This window comes from Tachypleus tridentatus, chromosome 2 (genome assembly GCF_004210375.1).
Source record: "Tachypleus tridentatus isolate NWPU-2018 chromosome 2, ASM421037v1, whole genome shotgun sequence".
Lineage (NCBI taxonomy): Eukaryota > Metazoa > Arthropoda > Merostomata > Xiphosura > Limulidae > Tachypleus > Tachypleus tridentatus.
In genome coordinates, this window is record NC_134826.1 from 72539670 (window position 1) to 72562855 (window position 23186).

The window sequence follows — 23186 nt, forward strand, 5'->3', positions numbered from 1 at the left end:
ATGAGTCACAACCAACATGTACATTATAATTATATACCTGTAAAATAACATCCATCTTGTGTGTATTTTTAAAAAGAAACATGAATGCTACATTAGCATCTCTGAAACAGTTTAGAGACTTGTAGCATTTTAATTAACTTATGACTATTAGAATTTAGAAGACCGTGTCCATGACAAAAGAAAATTAATCATTTTGAGATATATAACTAACTTATGCTCACATAGGAGCTTAATGAATTTCTTTTCAAGGAAACAATAACAAACTACTAAGTTAACAATGTTGACCATAAGTTACCTCCAGATACAATATGGATTGTCTGATTGGTCTTCCTAGTTTTTAACAAATTCAACATGGAATGAATTGGAAAGAACTAACAGCTACTTAAAGAAAAATAAAATATTGGATATTATCCATATTTCCAAAATAGTTTAAATAAAAACTAATTACACTGTGGGAACTTAAGCATTAAAAACAATAACCAACCAATTAATGAAGAAACATTTGGCAAAAAAGATGATGGCCTGTCTTTATTATGACTGCTTCTCTCTCAAGCATATTTGTTTTTGAGTGAGGACATATTAATCGATGAAATGGCAAATAAATATCAAGACATTTTAATTTCGACTTTTAATGTGAAATTTCCAATTAATAAATGATGTCCAATGTACTACACACACCCTATTATAATATCTCTGCCAACATAACTTGAAATGGATACACCAATATAACTTGAACAACAAGGTGCTGAGAGCAAGACTAATAAATATTATTCTAAAAGTCACTCCTGTTTCTTAAAAAGGCTTAACCTTTGAGAAGAGAATCTGGAGCATTAAATTACAAAAGTACCACCAAATTAATGCTATTTCAAATGAGCTGACACTGTGTTAGGCCTGAAGCCTACCAATGAGCAGTTTCCATCCTTACTAGTCCAAACATAAACCATCTACTCTTCATAACTTGACACTATTGTAACATGGCAACACAGCAAATGTGAAATTATAAAAGAAATATCTAGCCTGATATTTGAGGTACAAGCTCACCAATAATATTACAGATTATGACTTGAACTTGTTGTATGCTTTTTAAAACAAATTTTACAGAAAAATCAAGCATTTACCACATTTCTTTTCTACTTTTTTCTTAGTAGCAGAGATTGGGTTATTAAGTGAAACCAATAATATTCAAATTAAAAACAAAACATGTACTTACCTAGGAACAATTGGCCTATTCTTTCTCTTTATACTGCTATTCATGATGGAATGCAGACTAGTCATCAATGGTATCGGAATTTAAAGTCTGATAAAATTGATACCTTTTACCTTATGAAGGTTTGATACTCAGTTTATGACAAATTATGACACAAGTACTTAATCAAATTGATTTTACTCCAAAGATTTTTCAATTTTGCAAATAGTTTTGCAAAAATATTATACAGTTGGTAAGGAATATTAATACACTCAAAAAGACCATGTTCTACTTATCAAGAATGTGCTATTTATATAATAAATACATATTTTGTAATACAAAACAAGGTGAAATAAATATTTTCAACAAATAAGCAATGTTATGTAAAACCTGCCTTTTTTGTTGCATAAACTTTTATTTGTACCTCTGTAACAGCTGGCAATTAATCTTCCAAGTGTGTATACTTTCAACAACTTGAGCAGTATTGTCTAATATACAAATACTCTGAACCTATATTTCAAGTCTAATCAAATGTTTGGTTACGTTTCCCAAATTAACAGTTTACTGATGGATCCACTGTTTAATTTCACACTATACTCAATTGTGATGCTTTACAGAATTTAGATACTGACCAATAAAAATACTTTACAATTTAACATCCAACTTGGGGGCTTATTCAGCCTCTATTACTATGAATTTTCTAATCAAATTTTAAAAATGAGGGCGGTCACATTTAAGCCACGCAGCATTAATCTTATCAATGTGTTACTATTACTATTAGTAACAGTAAAACTTGTAGCAATTTACTGTGTCTTGTTGATATAATTAAAACAATGCTATTATTATTGAGTTATAAACTGTCTCTTCAACAGAGTGCCAAACTTTAATAAATTCTAACAAATTTAGATAATTACAATAGTACATCTAAATTAAGATTTATCAACTTATGACTGGAACTTGAAGATCAGTGCCTAGGCCTAACAATAACATTATCCTTAACTCGAAGAAATAATCCTTAAGCGAGTTACAGTTAAACCTAGTTAGGTTAAAAAGATTCACGTTTTCACTCAGCTGCCAGACACTTTGAGATAGCATCTGATAACAAAGTTTTGATTTTATAATAATGGACAAAAACAAGCTATGTGATTATTTCTTAATTACGTATTTACCACAATTATACGTTTACTCAGGAGATTCTAATTTAATTACACAAAGAAGCTAAATTATCATTAGTGGAGGTACAGTTGTTACTAGAGTTTTTATCAGATATAATCAAGATAAAATGGAAGTTATCCGCCAGGAGTCCATCAATCATGATGAATTTTGCACTATTATCGGAAGACAAAAGAGATCTTTTGTGTACATTTTTAAAAATGAATAATAAGCATATAATTTTATTCCTACACATTTCAACATTATTTTTGACAGTTAATCCCTTAACATTAATTTGCAAAATGGATTTTAAGGTATCGTTAGTAAAATTGGGATGTAAATGCCAAATAGTCTTTCACACAATAATACGTTAAAATTCAATGACTAAAACACTAATCAGTTTCTCTAGATTTTCAGTAATGAGAAAAATTAAATCACGAGTTTTGAAAACGTAAGGTCGCTATCGCAAATTTCTATAATTTAAAAATACGCAGCTTTTATTGCCTGATGATATTAAAGTTTGAGGTTAATTTGTCTTTCAAGTCTTGAATTGAAGTTGCTTTAAGTTATATTAAGTAATTTAAAAGGGGGAGAATTGACTACACTGAAAATAACAAACATTATAATGATGAGAATACTTAATTGAAGCATCATGGGATAATTCTCGATATGCTCCACAGCACTTATATGCACCTCTTTCAAGTACACAACTACCTAATTTTCACAATAACTAAACGTATAAGGAAAGGTGTCGTGATATGTTAGGTGTGTTCGAAACTTTGTTTTCTATGTTTAATATAATTCTTTTCCCAAAGACAGCTGCTAACATTATAATAACGCTTGATTTAGAAAGATTCCAGACGTAGTCCTAGACAGCCTGGAATGTTTGTGAATGTTGATGATTGAAAAGCTTTGCAAAATATTTAGAAGCAGCGATACGTTATAATATATATACAAACATCAGTGAATCAATGGGCGGGTTTTCAGTTCGTTCAGTGACTGAAAAGTTAATATAATATTCAGATCAGTGTTAGTTATTGTGTACAGTAAGTTATTCGATCGATTAGCCGTAAAACTGTACACATTTATTGCTGTACAATAACTTTCTGTAGAAAGTAAAAACATTATTTAAGAACTTGTGTCTACAAGTGAAAGTAACCTGTGAGAAACCTAAAGGAAGAAAGAAACATTTTTTTTATTGTCGTGTAGACTCTTCTTCGCGTTATTTTCACCATATAATTTAAAATAATATGCTGAATAATAATAAAATGTTATAAAAGATTAAAAAGAAATATACAAAATTCACTGTGAAGAAAGAAAAAAAAAAGATTGTTGTATTAATTTTTTGGTCGGGTCTGGTAGTTAGGGCATTCACCTTGCAACCTGTTGATCGTAGGTTTTAATCTTGTCACTCAACATGCTCGACCTTTCAGCGACAGAGTTAACAGTGGGTGGTGATAATTAACTGTCTTCCCGCAGACAGCCTCAAGTAGTTTTAGAAGAAATTCCAAAAACAAACAAAATAATTACAAATAAACAAGCGAATAAAATACAAACTGGCTGACTGTTGTGATAAATTACGTTACAGAATAACAAACTGTATTTAGATAAAAACATAGATATAATAAAGTATACTAAAAAGAATAAATATAAGCCCATTATACTTGAAAAAAAAAATCAGACGTGCATGATCAGCAGATGTTAAAATAAACACCAAACCAAAAAGAAACCTTTAACAGCAGATTCCAGTTTTTTAATGTAAGAAACTAACTTTATAATTCATTTTCTCTCAATAACATACCAATACTTTTCCTCCAACGTATATTACGTTGTTGTTGGTTTTTTTTATTTAGAAATTTGTATTATTTCATGTCAAATGATGAGCGTAGTCTAATGACTAGAACCTTCTTTGATATAAACAGAGAAAAACATAAGAGCCAGTTAGATTAGACACATTAATCAATAATGTGTATGTGTGTTAAGTTTTGACTGACTTTTGAGTCAGCAAATATGTTAGTCAGTTACTGTCAGTCGCTAGTGAAAACATTTAGTTTTGTAAATAAGCCACAAAAGAGATATGAACAGTACTGCCTGCAGAGAAGGCGTTTGCTCACATGTTTAATTATAAAACACAACAGCCCAGTATGTGGCCGTCCCTATCTTGTCAGTATTCATGATTCCTAGAAGCGACCATCTTCTCATTTATTAGAAGAAAGGTGTTTTATTGAAACATTTCACAGTTTGCGTTAAGGGAGGGGATTAATATTTTCATCTAAGTCTCCGAAATACTCATGAAAATGGTTTTTAGCATATCTGAAGTAACCTGTTATGAGTATTTTATTGTTTTTTGTTCTGTCTCACAAGTACAAAATATAGTTAACTTCGTTTTTATTTGTTAACTGTTCTATAACTATCACGTGCAGATCGATGTTTTTCAAGTATGTGATAGTATAACGTAAGATGTAGTGATCCTCTCTCTCTCTCTCTCTCTCTCTCTCTAGGTGTTCTTGTATACCCAGGAAGGTTTGTTTGTTTGTGTGTTTGTTTTTTGAATTTCGCACAAAGCTACTCGAGGGCTATCTGTGCTAGCCGTCCCTAATTTAGCAGTGTAAGACTAGAGGGAAGGCAGCTAGTCGTCACCACCCACCGCCACCTCTTGGGCTACACTTTTATTAACGAATAGTGGGATTGACCGTACTTTATAACGCCCCCACGGCTGAAAGGGCGAGCATGTTTGGCGCGACGGGGATGCGAACCCGCGACCCTCAGATTACGAGTCGCACGCCTTAACACGCTTGGCCATGCCGAGCCACCCAGGAGGGTCAGATACACTAGACCTCTTCCTCCTTCCTTTACATTATTTGAGTGGACTTATTAATATATTTAAAGTAAATACAGAGTGATAAGCATAACTCAGGTCATTTTCAGGTCAATGTCCATGTATATTGTTCTTTCAGTTGTTTTTGTATAAGTCTAGAACATAGGTGGCCTGCTTTATTTTAGCACTTTTTTTACTTAATTTTAGTTTAATGATCTAATGTATAAGTTTATCGGGAAGAGGTGTTTAGGTCTCTATTCATCATATATGCAGTACCTGTCTAGTTCGCATGACAGCTCATTTTTCTCCAATTTTTATCGAAATATTTTATTGTACATGTAGAAGTCTGTTTGTGTATTAGAGTATTTGTACATGAACTTTGAGGAAGTAGTTTTGGGTACTCTATATGCTTTTTTAATTAATGTAGTTTGGTTTGTAGTTGTTTTTTACTTACGTTAATCCATGCAGGAGCTGCATAGTCTACTCTTGGTCTTATATACGTTTTGTATATTTTAAGGATATTTTCAGGTGTTGTTCCATAATTTTTACCAGTTAGACTCCCAGCATAGTTTATTCTTCGCCAAATTTTAGTTTTTATGTCATCTACATGTTTTATCCAAGTAAGTTTAGAATCGTACGTTAGTCCTAAAAAATTTGCAGATGTAGCAGTCTGAAGAGGCTCTTCGTTCATGTAAATCTGGGGTTGTATTTTTTGATATTTCGTTGATTTTGAAAATATCACTAATTGTGTCTTTGCTGTGTTTATTTTAATTTTATATTTTTGGCAGTATTCACTTAATCTGTTCAGTTGAGGTTGTATGTTAGTGGCTGCAATTTCTTGTAGTGATGCCTGAACAATTTGTTTGTTTTTTGAATTTCGCGCAATGCTACACGAGGGCTATCTGCGCTAGCCGTCCCTAATTTAGCAGTGTAATGTAAGACTAGTGGGAAGGGACCTAGTCATCACCACCCACCGCCAACTCTTGAGCTAGTCTTTTACCGAAGAATAGTGGGATTGACCGTAACATTATAACTCCCCTACGGCTGAAAGGACAAGCATGTTTGGTGCTACAGGGATTCGAACCTGCGGCTCTCGGATTACGAGTCTTGTTCCTTAACCACCAGGCCATGCCGGGCCGCCTAAGCTACACTTAGATCCAAGTTAAAATGCCGAACAAGTATTTAGGCGGCCCGGCATGGCCTGGTGGTTAAGGAACTCGACCATCTTTGTTAACCTGAAGATGATCTGAGGAGGTCGAAACTTTCTTCTGTTTTTTTTATTTTAATTGAAGTTTGAATAACCATACAGGCTGCCTTTAGAATACAGAAAACATTGCAATAGTTTTGGGAGTTTCTACACAATCTTTTTAACATCTCAGCAAGAACCCAACTAGCAATGAGGAACTTGATTTGAGGGTTTTTTTTTAGGGAGTGACTGATTACTGGGGCAGTACGTGAGTGAAACTGTGGTGTTAGCATCTATTGTGAACTTGAGCCTATCAATGAGCATTACAAAAACTTTTGAAACTTAAAGTTCAAGAAATAAACTCTTTTACCATCATTGGATAAACTTCAGTTAGTATTTTTCTTTTTAAACAAATAACCCAAACGAATCTATCCAAGTACAAACCGTTGCAGCAAAACTCCACAAGTTAAATTTGAATCCAATTACATACAAGTATTCTATAAAACAACTGATAATTTCTACGACTCGATACTGCTACGTAAAATCATACATCTTAAAGTGAATTAGCACATAAATTCCCCAGATCTGGCACAAGATGTTATATTTTGAATATGAAATATTTACCATTATGGTACAACCACACGTTGGACAAATTTTGGCAGGACTTCGACGCAATGAAACGTAGAACATTAGAAAAGATAATAAGTTGTAGATGTGAAATATTTACCAATGAAGACTGAGTTATGTGGTATTTACGTGTGAGGTGCAGGAGAACGAACAAAAGGCATGAAAAACGTTTTGTAAATTGTTCAGTCACTTCGATAGGCTTACTTTTTCTCAGATAATCATTATATAGATCACAATAGGGAATATTTAATATTCACATTCAAGGATTTTTAAAAGTAGGCAAGAGGTGTTCCAATATGACCTGCTAGTTGGTAAATATAATACCATGTACACACAAAAATAATCAGTTAACTTTTATCTCCCTTGACGTTTGCTACAGGCTACTTTCACTTGTAGTTGTAGGCCTAAGCAAACAAACGTTTCCATGGAAATGTATGCCTCATTGACATATAAAGTTACTTATATGTGATACTAAAGTCATAAAATCACAGACTACTTACTGAATTCAGTTTCCCGACTCGTCACTAACAGTTATTTATATTTATAAACATTATACTCGTCCCTAGTTAACGTCCGAAACGACTATATTATTGATGTTATTGACATGACGAGCTCCTTTCAGCAATCATTTAAATTAAAATATGAAAAAAATAGCTTCTGACATTGCACCTTTCCTGGATTGTGAAGTCCCTCCCAGACTTTTTAAAACACAAATAAAATATTATATTAAACTGTTCATTTACTGAATGTTTAAAAAGTGGTTTAGTCTTCCAAGACCCATTGTTTGGAGATGGGATGACTTTTGTCCTTTATCATCACTAAATGTTTTATTGCTAGAAGAAATTTTTCTTTGTAGGTGGTAAAGTGAACATACGGGTGGCTCTTTCCTTGGTGATCCTCTGAAAATGGTCTTAACAGGAACCTTCGGGTCTTCTACACATTAAATTTCAACTAGAAAATTCTCAAGAGTTACCTAATTGGCCATTCTCTTACTGATGAACTTCTAAAGATGGTCTTCGTGAACGACCTTTGACTTAGCCTGCTAGTCTTCTTAGATTATATGAACCACGTCAGTTTATTTTCAGTGCAATTTATTGTCCTTTTCAACACCTACTTAACGTTGGGGTACGGCCTGGCATGGCCAGGTGGTTAAAGCACTCAACTCGTAGTCCGAAAGTCGCGGGTTCGAATCTCCGTCACACCAAACATGCTCGCCCTTTCAGCCGTAGGGGCGTTATAATGTAACGATCAATCCTACTATTCTTCGGTAAAAGAGCAGTCTAAGAGTTGGGTGGTGATGACTAGCTGCCTTCCCTCTAGTCTTACACTGCCAGCTTAGGGACGGCTAGCGCCGTCGTGTCGCTTTGCGCGAAATTCAAAAACACACAAACAGAACTTTGGAGTTGGTCCTTTCTTGCCATGAAAATTGAAAAATGACCATACCATGTCACCCTGATGAAATATGGTCTTATAAACATTAAAATAATTTCATTACAAGCTGATTTAAATCTTTATTTTTTGGATACATGATAGTTTTTTTTTGTCATGAATCATTCAGAACATGCTACTGTTTGATTCTATTATGCCAAGTCATTAGACGTATTCCACATAAGTTCCGAGTACTTTCACTTCTTCATGGTAGTATAATGACCACTATCCCTGTTATCACTGGAAGTTCAAGCTCTGGTGTAGTAAAACGCAGGGATTTATTGACCATATGCTCTGTAGTTAGCTGTATCTTGCATTTATGTCTGTGCAAAAGGTCAGTTCCCAATATTCACTCTGTCTGTATGTTAATTATCCCCACATCATATAATGTATAGAAGCTTCTATAAGGGTACTTCTTTTTTTACTGGATTATGTCCACCAGTTGTTTGAAAAAGTTAATTTTCTTTCTTTATCCTGAAGAAAACTCCTGACATCGGGTCGTCGCCCCCCAGTGGTTTGGCGGTGTGTCTGAAGACTTACAACGCTAAAAACCAGGTTTCGATACCCGTGGTGGGCAGAGCACAGATATCCCGTTGTGTAGCTATGTGCTTAATTCAAAACAACAAAAACTCCACATCGGGTCGACCATGATCAGCGTACTGCAAGGGTTCTTCATAAGTAAACCCATGAACTTTGGACGATTTTCCTCAGATAATAAACGTATTATCTCCTTCGAGTTAAACAGGGTACTCTCGCCTGGACTTTCTCCAGTAATATGTGCAAATTTATACTTTTTCAAAGTCTGGTTAGCTTTTTGTTTTATTCCTTTGGTCTGGTTTGACTTTAAGCCTCATTATAATGGTATGATATCCTTGTATTATTAACAGCATCAACTGTAATAATAAACTTTCCAATATGTATCACAGTTAACAATAGAGATTGCATCCTTTAAGAAGTGTTGTTATTCTATGCGTGTTTTTTTTTCTTCTGGATACTGCAGCGATAATTATAGATATTAATTACAATCTTAATGATATTTTCGTTTATTTCGTGTGTCATTGTATTTTCGTGACTCATAACCAGGTTAGAAAACTGTGTACAAAAAGTTGATCACAATGGATCCCACTAATAGTAGGGGTAATTTTGACTGTTTAGATAAAATATACTTACAGCAACTTTCATTCATCAAGAAAGTAAATCATTCACTTTTACTTTCTGAGTAAAACATTAAACACTGTTGAACTTTTTCAATGTAAGCTACCTATAATATAGGTTCCAATAAACTAAACAGTTGCATTAGTATTATATATAATGAAAAAATATTCGAAAGAAATAATTACATTTATAACTTAAGTTAGACATTAAAAATATTGCTACGTGGCAGTATTATGCATGTTTATTCAACAATTGGTGGAGCATAATAAAGGTCAGTAACGAAATATGAAACATTATGATTTAATTACTAAAATTTAATAAACACGCCACCTATACAAATATAATAAAAATAATCTAATAAAAATTCGTGAATTATTTAAATCGAAGTTTTCATGATATCATCACTTCTATAGAGATACCAATTGAACTCAAGTAAACATAGTTATCCTCGTAATAATAGGGCAATATTGAGTTCATGTAAATGATGGTTACCATCATAATAATAAAGTAACGTTGAAAAGTGAACCCACGGAGATTAAATACATCTATGGTGTTTTGTCTTTTACTTACGACTATACCAATATCTATACAGGACTTCAACAATATACAGGCTTGATGTAATAAATTATTTTAAATTATTCAACAGAAAACTGTTTAATAAACTAAAATAAATACGAAACCTAATTTATCATTTAAGAGTCAGCGAGTTGTAGCCATTTTAGAAAATTCCACCCGTCAACAGTTAACCCTGGTCAAAGGCCAATAAGAACATAAACATTTGTAATAAAAACAATAAATACCAGATATATTAATTTAAACATTTAAACCAATACTGTTTTTGAAAGTACTATTAAAGAAAAAAAGAACAAACCGTACTTACATAGCCCACGAGTAGGACGAAGAGTTCCTTGGGTAATAAAAACACGTAATATTAATAAACGGACAAACTTTCGTTACCATCAGGTAGGGCAAGTGGTTTAAAGTGACACAGGAATGTATGTACAGTACGGTACAAGAGGTCACATGACCGGAGATTGCTTAACAGCTTAGTTGGGGAATCTTGTCACCCTGGGGTGTTGGTTTAAAGAAGGGTTGTTTTGTTCCTATAAAATCACTTTCTTTGGTTTTCGGTTGTTGATATTTGGTACTTGTTTAAAATTGCAGTGTTTCTAATAATTATAGTTTGATATTTATGGGGTTGCAATAGTGGTAAAAAAGGAAGGATTTTATATTATTATATTGGTGAATCTGGTTACCAGTTTTCTTCCGGGTTTTGGGGTGAATTTGAAGTCGACAGAAATTTGATGTTCAATGGCAAATTTTGTCTTATTTTTGGTAAAAGTGTTAATACTCATACCAAACGTCCTGAGATACATTTGTAAACTTATTTCGTAGATAAAGAGAATTTGCAGTGCAACATTGTATTCATTAGTATTCGCCTTTGTGAGGTTTTGTTTTTGTTGTGGTGGTTGTTTGAGAAGTTTTCAACAATAACTAGTGACAATTTGTTAAATGTGAAAGAATGAATGTTTTATCAAGTTGATTTACTCAACTGAACAAACCCTCGAAGCTGTATTTATAAAGTATTAGTATGTTGACGTTTTGTTCGGTTTTATGGACGAAAGTCCAGGAAATTTAGATGCCCGGTGCGAGTGTTCTTGCGGAGAATCTTGGTTTGGAACAGCGGGTCAGATCTAAATATATCGAGATTAAGAAACGGCAATGGCTTGCTGTTTTCTTGTTTGATGGCGAACTAAACGGCGTGTTTAGTTACATGAAAACTCCATGTACTTACAATATATGTAAACTAGAAGTGCGCTTTCAAAGTTTCAGCGAGATGGTATCAACAATATATTGAACTGATTGTTAACTGCATTTTATAACAAAGATATTCGGACCATGGCGTTGGAATTGGAGGAGGTAATATGTTTGAGCCACTCCGTGTTCAGTTATGTGTTCAGAAAGTTTCTATGCGTTTGGAAGAAAAGGAACCAGTAGAACTGTCTTCGACCAACGTATTTATGACTCGAATCAAAACACATTATATAAGTACTGGAACAGAAATGTCAATGACACTTTTGCAAGTCTTAGTTTTACGAACATATACAAACTTTTTTTCTGAACCAAGAAATAATTTTCTCCAACATTAAGTTCACCACCAAATTAAAACAATCTGTTATCTTTTTCAGCCTTGACATTTTTAGATCTGACACGCAGTACATAATCAATATTCCCCTTAAGGACACTCACACGAGCCTCTGTTATTTAAGAATTCTGCCCACCAAACTAAATGAAAATCAATATATTAATACCGTATTAACATGAATTAAAGACGCTACTCAATGGACTACACAGATGAAAAAAATCAACCTTTATTCGTGGTAACAAATTTCCACTAGCTATTGTTCAAACATTCTCGCATTTATTACCATAATAAAAACCTCACAAACATAATTAATACTAATGGTCAACCAACAATACAATATTACACCACAGTTTATCATTTATCCACGAAATGTGTTCAACAATTATTCAAACTTAAACAAAACTTGTCATTAAACATGATGTTATTACCATGTAAACATTCGATAGATTTACACAATACCAAGGTCATTCATAGAATAAAGTACAGTGACTGTCTAGAATTTCATATCCGAGAAACCGGAAAAAGTTTTTAAACCTGATTCAACGAACATAATAAAAACCCTCCCATGTTTAACTCCATAGCTATAGAATACCACAGTTCGTCTGTATAAAAAAACCAACTTAAAAAGACCGTCTACAAATAGCACAAACACCAGTCATTAGTTCCATCTGCTGTCGTACTGAAGCTTCTTACTGTACGTTTTGTTTTCGAAACAACACACGTATTTTGTAATAATATACTACACGTACTTCCGCAGAGATCTCAAAAGTGGTCTGTTTCGAGAGTAAATAAGACCAAACTTAAAAGTAATAAGTATTTTCATTTCTTACTTTTGAAGTTAATCTCATGATTCATGGTATGCGCACGTTTTGCTGACATTATAACGGTACAAATTACAACGTTAAGCGTCCCTTATGTGATTTATTTTTAATATATACTGATGGGCAGATAATACACTATTGTATAGATGCGAATTATGCGTATGTAGATATATATATATATAAACATACCATCGCTGTATAATCAACTTACCTTTAATAATACTTGAATATATTTTACTATTGAACTCTCTTTACGTAACCCATAAAAGAACAAAACACGTTAGTGACCATGGTCTTTCACCTATCTCTTCTCCTTGAGGCAGGAAAAACTTCCAATGCTGTTATATTCATCCATTTGTATCTTGATATAAGTTAACTTCTGTCTTTCACGGTATCTCCTTCCTTCACTCCCAGTTAGGACTAGACTTTCATCACAACGTGTCTGAGAAACTCCAACTTTTTCTTCCGGATGTCAATCAGTAGCTTCATCTTGTTAAAATATCCTCATTCATGGTGTCCAACTCATTTCAAGAACCACAACCAAACTGCTTCAATTCCCTTTTTCCAACATTCTGACACGTGTGAAAAACTGATAAAACAGTGTAACGTCACTCAGGGCACTTTATTTTACATGAAAACTTTTAACATGTGATAGTGTTATTTATTTATTCACATTATAGCTGAAAAAATCTTCAAAATTCTCAACTCAGGCCCGCTAACTGGAGTAGGGGCAACCGCCCAGGGGCTCGGGTGAATGAAACCTGATCATACCGTAAAGCCCTCAAAGCACCTAGGTGGATATCTTTATTTACTCACAAAAAAGTTTGTTTTGGCTTTTATTTACATGTAGACACTTGATAGATTAAGAATAATTTGAATAATAATTATTATATATTTACAGATTTAACAGATACTTGTTACTACTTCATTTACGTTTATATGCATGTACTCTGAGCTACAAACAGCTGATGCCATTCGTGATGACAAAAACCTATTTGAAGTAAAATGGGTATTAGCGCTTTAATTAAAATAAAGTACAGAACAACGTTTCGACCTCATGTCATGGCACAGATACGCCAGTTGCTTTGCGCCATAGAACACCAAACCAACCAACCTTATGTCATCTTCAGGTTAACAAAAAGAGTTTGTAACTAACCGTTGCCGGGCGCGTCTTAGACACGAGAGTGCAAATGGGTACGGGATTGTAGGGGAAATTCCAGTGAAATTATTTTTGAAATTCGTGCAAAGCAACACGAGGGCTATCTGCACCAGCCGTCCCTAATTTAGCAGTGTAACTCTTTTACCAACGAATAACACAATGCAACACTAATTTTGCTCCTGGATAGTGTGTGTTATTTCTTAATCGCTTATGTTGTAAAAATACATAAAATGGTCATTATTCCCTTCAAACTTTGTTTTTGTGACCTAGATAATAAAATTTAGAAATTAACCTATTTTCTATGTAAAATCGGTAGGCCGGTCATGGCCATGTGGGTTACGGCGTTCGACTCGTGATATGAGGGTCGTGGGTTCTAATCCCCATCGCACCAAACATTCCCGCCCTTTCAGCCGTGGGGGCGTTATAATGTTACGGTCAATCTCACTATTTGTTGGTAAAAGAGTAGCCCAAGAGTTGGCGGTGGGTGGTGATGACTAGCTGTCTTCCCTTTACTCTTACACTGACAAATTAGGGACGGCTAGTACAGAGAGCCCTCTAGTAGCTTTGCGTGAAATTCAAAAAAAAAAAAAAAAAAGTATAAACGGGCAAATTTGTACATTTTCATTCACATAAAGTTTGAATAAAACAACATATGAATCAAGATTTACATGTATTTATACTAAAGTTATACAAAAATGTTTAGAAGTGAGCAGTTTTTAGAGATTATGCGACTGTAATGTGAATCACTTTCACGTATCAGCCCCCAGATGTAGTCTCCCATCATGTTTTCGTTATACGCTCCTTGGCAGCGGCGTTCAAAGTCCAATATATCTTGGTGGAAGCATTGGCGTTGCTCCCATGTTCTCCTCGAATTTATCAAGATGAGCGTCAAGGATATGGATTTTCAGGGACATCATCCTGCAGCCCATTTTACCGTAGTTCTTCACCAGTGCCTTAACCAGTTCCACATAATTTTCGGCTTTGTGATTGCCCAGGAAGCCCTGAACCACTGCGACAGAGCTGCCCCAAGCTTTTTTTCCTTCCTACTGAGTTTCTTTGGGAATTCTGTGCACTCCAGGATCTTCTTTACTTGAGGTTCAATGAAGACACCAGCTTTGACCTTTGCCTCAGACAGCTTAGGGAAGAAGTCTCGAAGGTACTTGAAGGCTGCAGACACCTTATCAAGAGCTGTAACAAATTGTTTCATATGACCCAATTTTATGTGCAATGGTGGTAACAACACCTTCTGGAGGTCCACTAGTGGCTCACACTTGACATTGTGCCTCCCCACAGAGAACTCGGTCAGTTGTGGCTGGTGCTTCCTGTTGTAGTGCACTGCAGTGTCCTTGCTGCCCCAAAGACAATGATAACAGGGACACCTGGTAAAGCCTCCTTGAAGACTCATCAGCAATGCCACCATTTTGAAGTTTCCAATAACCTCCCAGCCATACTCATCATACTTCGAGGCTTCTAGCAAGGTCTTGATGCTGTTGTATTCCTCTCTGAGGTGCACCAAAAGATATTTAAATTTTAAAAGGTCTAAAATTTGTATAATATAAAATCTTGCTATTCAAGCAAGCAAAAATTGTCCATCTTACTTCTAGTGTTTTTTTGCAGTGCTTGCAGGTAAAATGAGGTGCTCAAGGTTTGTCTTGATCCCCAACAGGCATGCTGAACTATGCCTTGTGTGCTTCACACATTTTGGCAGATGCTGTCACAGGGTACTTTTTTGCTCTTCTCTTGGTAAATTGGCCACATACATAGCAGAATGCATCTGGAGAATGCTTGCAGCTTCTTGATGCCATCTCTGATAAAATTAGATAAGTCTATGTGTTCACTTAGGCAGCTAGAACTAAACTGAGCCCCTGTGTGTGTGTATATATATTACTATGGAAAGTTCTTGAAAATTTGAGAAAATTCTCTTATCAGCTGCTCAGCACTGAATCTACATGGAATGTTCTGGAAAATGGGTAAACTTGAAAATTTCATTATCCAGGTCACAAAGGCAAAGTTTGAAGAAAAAAATAGGTCTTTTCCATTTACTTTAGGCATAAGGAATTGGAAAATAACACTTTCTGCTCAAGAACAAGAAAAAGTAAACATTTTGTTATATAGTGTAATGGGATTGAACGTTATTTTATAATGCCTCCACAGCTGAAAGGGTGAGCATGTTTGGTGTGATGAGGATTCAAACCCGCAAACCTCAGAATACAAGTCGAGTGCCTTAACCAATTGGCCATGGAGTTAAATCTACGGTTATTAATTAGTATAGGTATAAAAGTGTTCCTTTATATTGGTTTTGGTTGTTACATAAGTAAGGCTTCTTTGATTTTGCATTTGTCTAAATTTATTTCCCGACTTAATATCCAGGTGTTTTCTATGGTTATGTTGTGTTTATTTGATTTGCAATGTTCAAAAACGTGTGATTTTTTGTTGTATGGGTTCTTTGAATATGGTTTCCATTTTTCTGCTTGTTTCTCCAATACAGAAATCATGGCATTTGTTGCATTGTATTTTATAAACAATGTTGGTGTTGTGTTTGTCAGTGTAGTTTTTACACAATATGGACTTTAGTTCTATACCTGGTTTTTGAATAAATTTGATGTTTTGTTACAAGTTTTTTTTGTGTTTTTTTTCCAAATATTGGTAGAAAAATGCTATACGGTAAGTTTTTCCTGTTCACAGGTGACCTTAATGTTGGGATGTATGGAGTTAACCCAGTTGAAAAAAACTAATTATGTATTCTGTAGATGTTAATCCAGCAATTGTATTGTTAATGTATCTGTACTAGTACAACAAACAAACAATAAATTCCATGAAACAACAAACTACAAAATTATACACTGTTGAGTACCATATATTCCTGATATCAGTGAAAATATAACCAACTTTGTTAACCTGAAGATGAGCTAAAAAGGTTGAAAATTTGTTCTTTATTTTATTTAAAGTTTGAACACCCACACCAACCATCTTAAGAACACATTTTTACTTCAAAGAAGATTTCATAACCAGGTAGTTAAGGCATTAGACTTGTAATCTGAGGGTCACGGGTTTGAATCCAGCCATCTTGAAAATACAGCTAATGCAATAATTTTGTTTTGTTTATAAGCTCATTGCTGTTATAATTTAGGATCTTCCTTTTAATAAGTTATTTAAAAAGAGAAAGGAAACCCAGGGAAGCTATTTGCTCTGGGGGCTCATGCTGGCTTTCAACACTCGCATCTCAATTTCTGATAAAAACTAATTTGGTATTATCAGCCTGTGAAAGATACTCATAACTATCAAATAATTGTTATGTTAATTAATAATTATATTATTAATCACAATACAATGTTTAGGAAGACTAAAGGACCTATTGGTTCATCTAAAACTATTGTAAAAAAACCAATGAAACCCAGGCCTCATCATTCATACAGTTATCAATCTCCCTTAAATCCACTGCCTCTACAACATCTGAAAGCAATTAATTCCAAAGACCAACCAGTGTGATAGAAAAATGGAAGTGTTTTAACTGCAGATAGCTCCTACTCTACAAAACATTTACTGGAGTCCTTTTGTCCTACTATTTTCATTGTTGTACTGGAGTCCTTTTGTCCTACTATTTTCATTGTTGTACTGGAGTCCTTTTGTCCTACTATTTTCATTGTTGTACTGGAGTCCTTTTGTCCTACTATTTTCATTGTTGTACTGGAGTCCTTTTGTCCTACTATTTTCATTGTTGTACTGGAGTCCTTTTGTCCTACTATTTTCATTGTTGTACTGGAGTCCTTTTGTCCTACTATTTTCATTGTTGTACTGGAGTCCTTTTGTCCTACTATTTTCATTGTTGTACTGGAGTCCTTTTGTCCTACTATTTTCATTGTTGTACTGGAGTCCTTTTGTCCTACTATTTTCATTGTTGAATATGATAAAAGGTGGTCTAACAACACTATCAGTTTCTCCTAAGCTAACAACCTCTCCATCCCAGGTACCATTTTATTAACTCTCCTCTGAACACCTAACAATTCAAGGTCTTTCCTAAGGTAAGGAGTCTGAGACTGAACACAATACTCTAAATGTGTCCTAACTAGTGACCTATACAATGAAATTATAACCTCGTTAAACAATGTATTCCATATTTCTGTAGACACCACTTAAAATCCTGTTTGGTCTAGCACTAGCAACAGCGCACTGATTGGATTGTTTTAGAGACATCCTTTCCTTTACAACACTGTTAAGGTTATTCCCATTCAAATTATGATAACCCATCTGCATTATCTTGTATTTATTATAATTAAAACCCATCTGCCATTTATTTGTCCAACTCAATAAATGATCTAAATCTTTTTGTCAATCAGCAGCATCCTCTTCACAGCTAACAACACCCAGAACTTTAATATCTATAAATTAAAGTAATTTATTGACCATTCCTTCATCTGTGTCATTAAGGTAAATTAAAAAGAGCAATGGTCCCAAGACTGAGCCCTGAGGTACCTTACTTGTAACATTAATCCATTTTAATGGAATTCTATTTATAACCTTCCATTCTCTTCCATCCAGCCTCTCTTCTGTGCAATTAGCTAATTTATCCCCCATATTTACAAACATAATTCTTACATGATACTTTGTCAAATACTTTCTGAAAATCCAGATTCACCAAATCTACACCCTTACTCTCATCTACATAAGAACTAACATTTTCAAAGAACGTCAAAAGGTTTGTAAGACAAGATTTTTCCTTAGTTCACTGTCCAATAAAATTCTAAACTTTGTTAAATGACTTTTACAAAACATCTTTTAACAGAATTTCTAAAACTCTTCCCACAACTGATGGGTCTATAATTACTGGGACAGATTTTACAACCTATCCTGAAGATAGGAGTTACATTAGTTTACTTCCAATTCTCTGTTACCTGCCCACTTTAAAAAAACAGGCATAAAATAGTAGTAAGTGACTAACATACTGAATCTCTACATTCCTCTAAAACCCTTGAAAATATTATTTGCAGGTAAACGGCCACATTTACTTTGTTGTTACAAAACCAAGTATGCAAGAACTTGGAAGTACATACTGATATTTATTGCACCAAGATAAACTTACATGATGAAACTAGGTTGCAAAACTAAGTGCCATCACTAGCAACACCTAAACTGCATATGCACTATACTTAGTTGTGCAAGTAACTTACATGAGTTGAACGGGTCCAACTTTTCATGACACTATCACTGAATTGTTGGACATATTTGTGAACTGAGTATGGGATTAATGACCCATGATTTGTTTATTAAGACTAAAATGAATGAGTAAAGCATTGAGAATACTATTAACTTAGTGAAAACAACATGGAAAATATCTTGGCTTTCTGGATTTCCATGATTTTAACTATAAAAACATATACATAATGAAAAATGCTTTGAGATAACTCACTGATTTTATGAATGTGAAAAAGTTTTGGTACATATGCAGTAAAAAATAAAATCCATGTAATTAGTAACACTTATTGGAAGAAAAGAAAATACTAAAAGATGAAAGTCTGGGGCAGGGACTAGTCAAATTTATGTGCCAAAATTAATTTGGTTTGGTATTGCAAGCAGTGTTTAGAAGGAAAAAAGAAAAAGTCACATATTTAGTGTATACAGTTTTATTTCAGCAAATAATGTATATATAACGTGTGTGTGCATACAATTAACAAATACAAATACTCAAACTGTTTGTAAACAGCTGAAGCTGTGAAGCTATCATGTATTAGGTTGTCCACAAATACATCGTTTTTGAATCACAAAGTTTGTAAAAGTATAAATCAGTGTTGTAAAACATGCTTTCATCAAAGTAATCACCATTTGCTTCAACATAATTTTGTCAATGTGTAACGATCCTATTTATGCTCCTGCTGTAGAAATCAAAGTTTCTATGGTCAATGAACTCTCTAAAAGATTCTTTTGCAGCTGCCTGGTTTTGAAAGTGTTTATTATTTAAAATGTTGTTAAAGTGCTTGAAAAATGAAAATCTGTAGGGTAGAGGTCTGAAGAATAAGGTGGATGAGGTAGAACCTTGATTCCCAATTTGTTCAATTTTTGGAGCATCATCCTTGACAGGTCTCATAATGCTGATTTTGTTGATCTTCAGTCAGCTCATGTGGAACCCATTTATCCAGCTTTTTTGTCTTTCCAATTGCATTCAGGTGCTTGATTTGCTTGTGCCAAGCTTTTCTGCAAGCTTGCTTACTGTTGTGCAAGTGTCTGTCTCAACTGCTTCCCTTAATGTGTTTTGAACCAAGGATGGCTTCCTTCCACAACCTTCGTAGTCTTCAAGACTTTCATCTCCATGTCAAAACCTTTGAAACCAATGCTGAACTGTACTGAATGTTCAGTAACAGATCCATAGCTGAATGCTTGCTTGATGTTCCGTGCAGTTTCAGTAGCTTTTTGTCCAAGTTTGAAGTTGTAGAGAAACAGACAAAAGTCTTTCTTGTCCATGTTGCCTTGGAGGTTGCAAAACTTACTCTGAATTGAAACAGAAGACAATTAAGACACCTTGTAAGCGACACATGTTGGATTAAACCAACCAAAAATAAGTTACTCAATATTCAGCTTCTAAATATCATGGTGAGAATTCTGACACCTATTTCTGAGCAACCTGATACATGATAGTGAAGCTGCAGCTGTTTGCAAACAGTTTGAGTATTTGTATCTGTTGATTGTGTGCACACACATTATATATATATATATACACACACACACAGTGAAATGCCACTGTGAGTGATGTAACCCAGTTACATCATATGACTTCACCTTTACAAAATGTACAAAAAATTCATAACTTACATTTGTAAAACTAGGTAAATGTTCCTATGAATCACTGAAGAATGCAGTTCCAATAGAATATCCTAAATATTCTACCTGAAAGTTCAACATCAAAGTTAACAATTTTTATGCAAATTAACTTCAGACACCTGTATGTTAACTTGTTTTTAATTTATTTATTAAGTTTGTAATTTTCTAGTTTCAACTAATATAAAGGAAGACTGAACTGGGCAATTAATTACATGTGACCAGAAACTTTATCACATAAAATAATGAAAAATGAAGATTAATTTGAATAATGTTACAAAAAGTAATTAATTAACCAAAATTAATGTTTTTAATTATTACTGGTACTATGACAAACAGCCAATAATTGTAATATTTCCACTAGGATTCTCTATCATCAACTGTGTTCAACTTAATTGATGTCATGGCTCAGGAAAATGATCAACTACCTAAAAAATTGTCATTACGTCTGTTCAGAAGCACATATCTACTTGATGGGCTATTTGTACCAAAACCTAACTGCTGGAGTTATTAGTTTATGTTGCTGTTATTGTCTTGAAATTACTACACGTTCTACAGTAATTTCTTTACACAATCTAAAAGTATCCATTTGTCACCATTAGTTACAGATTTTTCACAAAATGTCACATGTACTTAACCAACTGTAACTAAGTTTTATCTGCACTAGATGTTCATAATTTAGTAGTGCAAGACTTAGAGGGAAGGCAGCTAGTCATCACCACTCACCACCAATTCTTGGGCTACTCTTTTATTAAGGAATAGTAGGATTGACCATAACACAATAATGCCTCCATGAATAAAAGGGCAAGAATGCTTGGTGTGACAGGAATTCAAACTTACAACCATCAGATTACCAACCAAGTACCCTAACCACCTGACCCTTTACACAAGAGTCAGTTTCATTGAAATCAGACCACATTTTATACTTAGAATGTTGATAACCAGTGGCTATATATTTTTCTAGACCAATCACAATGTGAGAGTCTTATTAATTATTCTATAACCCACAAGAAACACTGCTAATATATAAACAGTTAACAGGCCACATTGTCTCAATAGCATTTGTTTATTTGTGCACTTTGGCACTATTTTTTTCCTTTCAATATTATTTATTTGTCACTAAGACAATAAGAGGTTGCGTTAGTAACCCAAACAAACTGTTACAGATGTGGTAAATTTGTTGTAAAGATATGAAGATAAAACATTACAAAATTTGTTAAAAAAAAAGCATATTACACATATTTTGGAATAAACCATGGGGACCAAGACAAATCATTGGCTTTGCATCATTTGTGTCAGAGGTGAAACAACAAAATAAAAGCATGAAAAAGTCTTTACCTTTTGGAATTCCAATGGTCTGTCACGAGCCTATAAAACAGATATTTGATGTTTTTGCTCACGTAATGTGCAAAACTTAAATACTTGAAATAAAAAAGGAATTTTTATCCAAACATTCAATTTGCTATAAAACCAGTTGTTCATGGACCTGATGCAGCTGTCCCTACTTTCATCTTACGTCATTAGAAATGATGATAGAGGTTGTTTTCAACCTGATAACGTCTTGTGAACCACAACTTTTCCCACAAGGTGAACTTAAGAATCTCGTAAGAAATTTGCATTTTCAAAGAATTTTTCAGATATTTTTTTTGGTACAGACTTTCTCAAGGACATCAATTTATTGGTACTGAAATCATGGCTCCCAGCCACACAAAACAAGTCCTATACATAAAACTGGGCTTGATGAAGTGGTTTGTAAATGCCTTAGATAGAGATGGCAACTGTTTAGTGTATTTATGTGGACAATTCCAACATCATTCAGAAAAGAGACTTATAGAAGGGATTTTTATTAGACCTCAGATTAGGAAATTGATGTCAGATTAACAGTTCAAAAGGAAAATGAGGAAAGTTGATAAAGAAGTGTGGATTTTTATTGACAAGTTTTTAGGAAACAATAAGGACTAAAATTACAAAACTGTCACCAACATGTTTGATAATTTGAAAAAGTTGGGTTGTAATATGAGCTTGAAACGTCATTCTTATACTCACATACTGATTATTTCTTCTGAAAATCTTGTTGCTGCTAGTGAAGAACAAGGGAAATATTTCATAAAAACATCAGGGAAATAGAGAGGAGGTACCAGAGAAGGTGTAACATCAGCATGATGGCTGATTGCTGTTGGTCCTTGAAATGAGATGTTCCAGATGCAATACATAAAAGGCCACAACACATATTTTTAAGACTAAAAGACACAGATTTCACACATACACAAATTCAAGATGAATGAGGATGTATATTACTTTGACATCGATGTTCTTCCCTTTTCTTCAGTTTGTTTGTATTTCTTTTATTTTTGTTCATTGTGGTAAACAAAATAATTTTATGTAAATTTTTTCTTTCCAATTTTTAAAAAAGTCCTTACATGATAGACAAAAAAATATTACTTTCAAAACCAGTGCAGCTGAATTATGAAAAATTCATTATTAAAACTAAAACAACTTTTGTAAAGTTTAAATTTGGAGGCCTGTTTAATAAATCAATTGAATGTAAGCAATTAATTCATTCTTTGAATGAATTAACAAAATCCACTAACTGACAAGTTATAATGAGAGAAAACATAAAAGTTGCATAAGGAACTTGTATTTGGCAGTAAGACGTGATGTATGAGTAACCTTGAAAATTTTTTTTAGTTAATTAAGA

The 23186-nt window shown here is 33.9% G+C and overlaps 1 protein-coding gene across 9 annotated transcripts in view; it reads right to left on the bottom strand.

The window, feature by feature from the left end:
* LOC143244216 (uncharacterized) overlaps positions 1-10568 on the bottom strand; it is a 45550-nt gene extending 34982 nt beyond the window's left edge. For 2 of the 9 annotated variants that reach the window (XM_076488476.1, XM_076488473.1), the window contains exons 1-2: positions 1581-2514; positions 1211-1297 (exon numbers count right to left, since the gene is read on the bottom strand). In XM_076488476.1, the coding sequence (XP_076344591.1) occupies positions 1211-1275 (65 nt within the window). In that variant the 5' untranslated portion in view covers positions 1276-1297; positions 1581-2514. Of the gene's footprint in view, positions 1-1210; positions 2515-10432 lie in introns of those variants that run through there. The other 7 variants (XM_076488471.1, XM_076488470.1, XM_076488477.1 and 4 more) reach the window with 5 other exon arrangements.
* Between the last annotated feature and the right edge of the window lie 12618 nt (positions 10569-23186).